We start from the raw sequence: 6,113 nt of genomic DNA on the forward strand, positions 1-6,113 counted from the left end.
AAAATAAAAGGTGAATGAGCATAAGGTTTGGTTTGTGACCCTTTACATTTATATTCCCTCTTTTATTTTTCCCTTCTTCTTTCCTTTCACATGTTGCCAGGGCTCCGAGTAGGCAATGAAATCCTGAGCATAAATGGAGAGGCTGTGCCTGATCTTGACCTCAAGCAGATGGAGTTAGTGTTTTCGGAGAGAAGCTTGATGCTCAGTCTGAGAATGAACCATTATGGGACCCAGCAACCCTTTTGTGCATCCTGGTCAGATGGCGACATTTCCAGGGACTCAAAAAGTTTGTTGCCCCCTCCAAACCAGTCACAGCTCCTGGAAGAGTTTCTAGATAACTTCAAAAAGAACACAGCAAATGGTAAGAGGTTGACAATAATTCCATTACTTTTACCTCCCTTCCAATATCGCTGTTTTTAAAAACTCATTTATCTTTAAAATTGTGTGCTTGCCTTAGTGAGAAACCCAAGTGCAAATTGTTTAAGTTCCATTTATGCTTCATATCTGTCTGTTATTTTATTGTTTTCTAGAAAGTAGAAATGAGACAGAATATGACAATTTCTGCAGGGAAATAATACTCTTTTAATCTGTTTGGCTGCACGATCCAGTTTTACCGAGCACTCTGTTAACTGTTCTGTGTCATCTCCAGTACCTGTAATACATCCATTTCCCAGGCATCTGTGGTTGAAATGACGTGATGGCTTTCAGAGACAGAAGTATTGTTCTGTGTTTACCATGCTTTACCTGTGGTAAAGTACCGCATATGTTAAGGATACCTTAAATGCAATAATCATCATCACCTCAGAAAGGAGTCATTTAGCTCTGCTCCCACCCAATGGTATTATCTGGTTCCAGTTGGATACAGCTGCTTACTGTGTAGAAGAAAGCCTATGAAAACAGCTTTTGTAAGATTGTTCTGCTACTACCTCCTTATATTTCTTACTCGATGTAATACCGCTGCATTAAGCATCGAGTGGAAGACATACCCTAACAGTGCTGTGTCAGGGTGAGATCCTGGTGGGTTTCCTTATGAGGAATCCTAGAATCATAAAATTGTTTAGGTTGGAAAGGACCTTTAAGATCATCAAGTCGAACCATAAACCTAGCATGGCCAAGCCCACCACTAAACCATGTCCCTAAGCACCACATCTACACGTCTTTTAAATACCTCCAGGGATGGGGACTCCACCACTTCCCTCGGCAGCCTGTTCCAGTGCTTGACAACCTTTTTGGTGAAGAAATTCTTCCTAATATCCAATCTAAACCTCCCCTGGCACAACTTGAGGCCCTTTCCTCTTGTCCTATCGCTTGTTACTTGGGAGAAGAGACCGACCCCCACCTGGCTACAACCTCCTTTCAGGTCGTTGTAGAGAGCGATCAGGTCTCCCCTCAACCTCCTCCTTTCCAGACCAAACACCCCCAGCTCCCTCAGCCGCTCCCCACCAGACTTGTGCTCCAGACCCTTCACCACTTTCCTTGCCCTTCTCTGGACACACCCCAGCACCTCACACCCTGCCTGGAACACCAGGCAGGGAAGGTGCCAAGAGCCTACATGGTAAGGACTGCTCCTGGATGACACCACGGTCCCCCAGCCCCGAGGAAGGTGCCAGTCCTCACTACTGGGTTGCCTTTGTAGCTGGAAATAGGAGGTGGCACGTAGAGGGGCACTGCCACGTTGGGTGGACGAGAGCCATGGTCACCCTTCCCTTCCTTTAGCTGATCTTACTTCACATGAGAAACATATCTTGTGATACCAGCATACTTATAAATGCCTGTCTGAAATAGAAAATACGTGGGGGATTTGCTCCCTTTCGTTCCCACGCCTTAACTATTTTTCAAACAAGATAGAAGCAAATTGAACTGTAGTTTCTTGAGTGTAAAAGGTGTAGTTTCCTCCCTGCACCTCTGGGAGATGCTAGTAAAATTCTGCAGGAAAGCTAACCAGGGTGCACTGCTGTGTGAGGAGAGCAGCAGGAGGTACGAAAAGGGATCTCTGATATTTGTATATAATTACGGTGGCAAGTGTTTTCTGATTGGAATTTTTTTCGTAATTAAAAATGGGAGAAGAAGAAGAATCATATAGGAGAAATTGTTAGAATGAATTTAATTATAAAGCAATTTTATTAGGTCATCTTTTGACATTAAAAAAAGTCTGAATACAAGATTTGTGATACAGTAAGTAGCATCTCTCTCAGGGGCCTTATTTCCATTTAAAATGCCATTAAATTGACTAGTGGCATATAAAATTTAGTGTCATAAACCAAAAATTATGATAGAGCTAATTAATTACATAATTATACCAGGGCTATCATTTAGCTTGTTGGCTTGATATCGTAGGCCAGCATTACCTGGAGTATTCAGTATAATAAATGTATGTGTCCGTTCACTAGAGTCCTCATTCCTCTGGGATAAATTTGCAACCTGTGCAAATATTCCATTATAATAGGAAATTACTGGAGTATGTATTATACTGTAAGCACTAGTGGATAAAGGGACATAGTATATTTGCTTTTCTGCTTAAAAGCAGCTAAGGAAGATTTATTTTATTCTGAAAGGGAATAAATAGTTCTAAGTTAAGCTTCATGAGAAAGACTTTAATGTTTATTGAATTCAGTGCTTAGTGTCTGATCACCTGATCAGGTTCAAATGGAAACAGAAGAAAATGGCATTACTTTGAATTAATAGATAATCGTAAAGGGTTTAACTGTTCTATGTCCTGTTACTCACTCAGGAATTGAATAAGATTTTAGAAGAGGGGGTATTGAATGATCTGAGCAGGGAATTGGAGGCCAGAGACTCTTAAATTCACATCCAGTGTTTAATACAGTTCTGTCTCCTTTGGTGAGTCACTCTTAAGACCACAGTCTTCAAAAATAATGTGACATTTGCTTGTCCATATTGAGTCTGTTCTTGCAAGGCAGTGCCTTTGCAAGTCAGTTAGTGCCAGCGGAGGGAGACCTCTTTCAAAAATCAAGCACAATTTGGCTCAAGGTACATACCTGGAGTTAAAAACCTTAAGGGTTCTGCTGTTGCCTCCCTGTTTTTAAAAATAAACTAATTCTATTTATCTTTCTAGAGTACTATGAGGATTAATGAGCTAAAGTTAACAAAGTGCTTGGAAAATGGAAATTTTCAGCACTGACTCACGCAGTAATACCCTGCCTGGTGCTTGGTGACAACCACCAGGCGAAAGCAAAACAGAATTTACTTTAAAACACTGGCTTCCTGTAACTTGAGTGGTAATAGTTGGACCACATTTGTTTACAGTTTTGTAACTGCTTAGCATAACTCTGATGAATGCCTTTTCCTATGTATTCTGCTATGTTGAGGATACCCAATTATACCTCATGGCAAACTTTGGCAGCCTTTAGCATACAGAAAGGAAGTGATTGACTTTCTCCAAAGCCGCTAACTCTGCCACTCCTAAAAATCAGTCCCAGGGAATTTTCTGTGAGAGTGATTAATTTTCTCCAAGAGGTTGCTATACCCTTGTAGCTGTATTTTGGACCTGCTGTGGTCATATCATTTGATCTCCCACGTGGCAATACTGTGTGTTTGCTGCTTAGCCACTTGGCACTAGCTTATCCTGGAAAAGAAATGAGATGAAATACTTTTAAAAAATGCACTCATAAATGTGGAAAACCAAACAACAGAGCAACTAAATTTGTTCCAAGGTCCAGTTCTAAGGATATTAAACAAATATTTGTGTAGAATTAAAAAATGAGGGAATTGGACTGGGATTTTTACAACTATGGAGGAAAAAAATGCCTCATTTTAAGATGGCATGGATATTTGAGGAATAAACAACAGAGAAGGCATGAGAATTGAAAACTGTATATTTAGGGCAACGCTGTGTGGGTTAATGGTATATCTATAGAGTGCTGAGGCAGGAGGTAGAAGCATTAGTAGGTGTGAAAACTCATTGCAGTATGCGAGTTACTGTCAGAGTTGGGCAGGTTTTTTTTCCCCAGCGAGTGGGTTTTTGCCAAAAAAGCTGTCATTTCTGCTTAGCTGACACTGTTGAAATGAACCCTAATTTGTAAATAGATCTCTGTGATTAAAAAAAAAAAAAAGGAAAGAAAAAAGTGGGGGATGGCAGTTTGGATATGCTTTAACAAGTTTCCATGAAGAAACACTTTTGTCTGGGAGGGTTAGCGAGCTAAATGAGAAGGAAACCATTTAAAAAAACAAAATTAAAGAAAAAAAAGAGGGACATACTGTTCCTTCACTCCCCGTTGTACTCCTTATCTTTGGGGTAGGACAGTTACCTTCTGTATGGGGTCTAGGTTCCTGTCTGGCCCATCTTTCTAGAGGTGTGGTCCCAGCAGTGGTGAGGAAAGCTTGGGTGCTGCTGACAAGGGTGAGGCTTGCCTCTCCTCCTCCTCTTCCTCCCCTGCACCGCCTTAGCCCTTCCTTCCAGCCCCATAGCGTCCTCCCACCCCTGTGCTGGCAGCAGCACTTGCTGGAGCTCTTGATGAAGCTAATTAAGGACAAAACTTTAGATGGTTTTTTCCCACCTCCTGCAAACTCAGTGAGTTGAACTGGCAGGTGCAGAAGTCTGGCAAGGACCGGAGCCAGGTAAGCAGAAGGAGGAGGAAGGGGAAGCAGGCAGGTGCCGGGGGAGAGCTGGTTGCAAGGAGAGTGGCTGTCAGAGGCGGCAAGCTCTCTTTCAGGTGACCTTACCGCAGAGCACCTCTAGCCATTTTGGAGCATGGATTTTGCCCTCTACTTTCCCACCTCTCGTGCTGATCCCTGGACAGCAGCATAGTGTGGTACGTGCTGGTTTGAGTCGCTCCTGATGAAGGTATTTCATGTTGTATAAAGCATGGCTGGAGGCAGAGAGAGAGAGTCAGGGTTCGTGCTGTTTGACAAGTAGCTGGGATGTGTGCTGGGGAGAAGCAACGATATTTCAGGTCCTGATCTGCTAAACATTCAGGTATTTTTGCAAAATGTAACTGCTTCAGGAGGAGGATTGACGGTTTGAACCCTCACGAGGGAAGCAGCTCTTCTGTTTCCCAAGACATGAGCCACTTGTGATTTTTATCTTAGTGAGCACACACAGAAGAAAAGCACATCAGTTGGCCACAAGTTTAATTTTGATCTGATTAAATTCTTTTTAAAAACGTGGTTGTAGTAATAATTGGTTTGGATTCACTTCTGAGGTACTTTCTCTTTCAAATACGCTTTACTATATGGTTTAGATGCTTCTGTAAAGCATAATTGCAACTCACAGTTTCTCCAGTAAACTTTGCTCCATTCAGCTTTGTTGGATCCGCCACGTTAAGGGAGGAAAAGAGAGAGGTTGGCTCTGCAGCCAGCTGGCTGTATGCATGTCACTGCACACACCTCTCCAGGTGGCATTCCCTGCATCCTCTTCCAACCACAACCCAGCCTGAATATCACAAAGACCTGTGTGTTTCTCTTAAGAAAAGAGATAAAGTCAGGAGTATGTGAAACTAAAGTGGTCGGTAGCCTCCAGCAGCTGGGGGCTGTGCCTGAAGCACGGGCTTGGACCTGTCTGCTTGTTGCTGTTTGCCCATCGTTTTTAAGCATTTCGTAAGCGTCTTTTAATGTAACGGTGAAAGCATTTCATAAACAAAAGTAAAACTAAAACTTAACTGAAAAACATTTCTAAAATAACTCCTACTGTTGGTTTTTCCCAAGTCAGGTCCTGTTTGTTTGCCTAGCTGCTGTTTCGACGTTTAAATTCTCTCCATAGTGCTGTAGGACATGGCCTTCATTGCGCTGCATGTGTGAGGAATCAAAGAAATTTATTTTTATTCTTTCACAGGAGACTCTTTTGAGCTCAGAAGAGGTGAATATTACTTTTTAGCTTCCCGAGTCCCAAGCACACCCACAGTCCTGTTAGATGTGGGCCCTGATCTGTGTTAGTTGTGCAGGTCTGCACACATCGCTCCCCCTTGCCTGGGGGATCTAATACCAGATATCCGGTGGTTTTGTGTGGTGTGAGGCAACACGGTAGAAAAACAGTGCCTCTTTTTAATATAGACACGTAGTTGTCCATGCAGCATGACTGCTTATCTGCCTGAAAGTTGATGACTTTGCTGGATTTTCTTTTTTTTAAAACTCATTACCCAATTTACTTCAGCAGG

General features: G+C 42.4%; 1 protein-coding gene across 1 annotated transcript in view; it reads left to right on the forward strand.

The window, feature by feature from the left end:
* Window positions 1-361, forward strand: part of LOC104166126 (T-lymphoma invasion and metastasis-inducing protein 2-like) — a gene marked incomplete at its 3' end in the record, with an annotated part of 41,411 nt that extends 41,050 nt beyond the window's left edge. The window contains exon 12 of the mRNA XM_009705955.1: window positions 101-361. Coding sequence (XP_009704257.1) covers window positions 101-361 — 261 coding nt within the window. The remainder of the gene's footprint in view (window positions 1-100) is intronic.
* Window positions 362-6,113: the final 5,752 nt, after the last annotated feature.

This window comes from Cariama cristata, unplaced genomic scaffold (genome assembly GCF_000690535.1).
Source record: "Cariama cristata isolate BGI_N322 unplaced genomic scaffold, ASM69053v1 scaffold1448, whole genome shotgun sequence".
Classification (NCBI taxonomy): domain Eukaryota; kingdom Metazoa; phylum Chordata; class Aves; order Cariamiformes; family Cariamidae; genus Cariama; species Cariama cristata.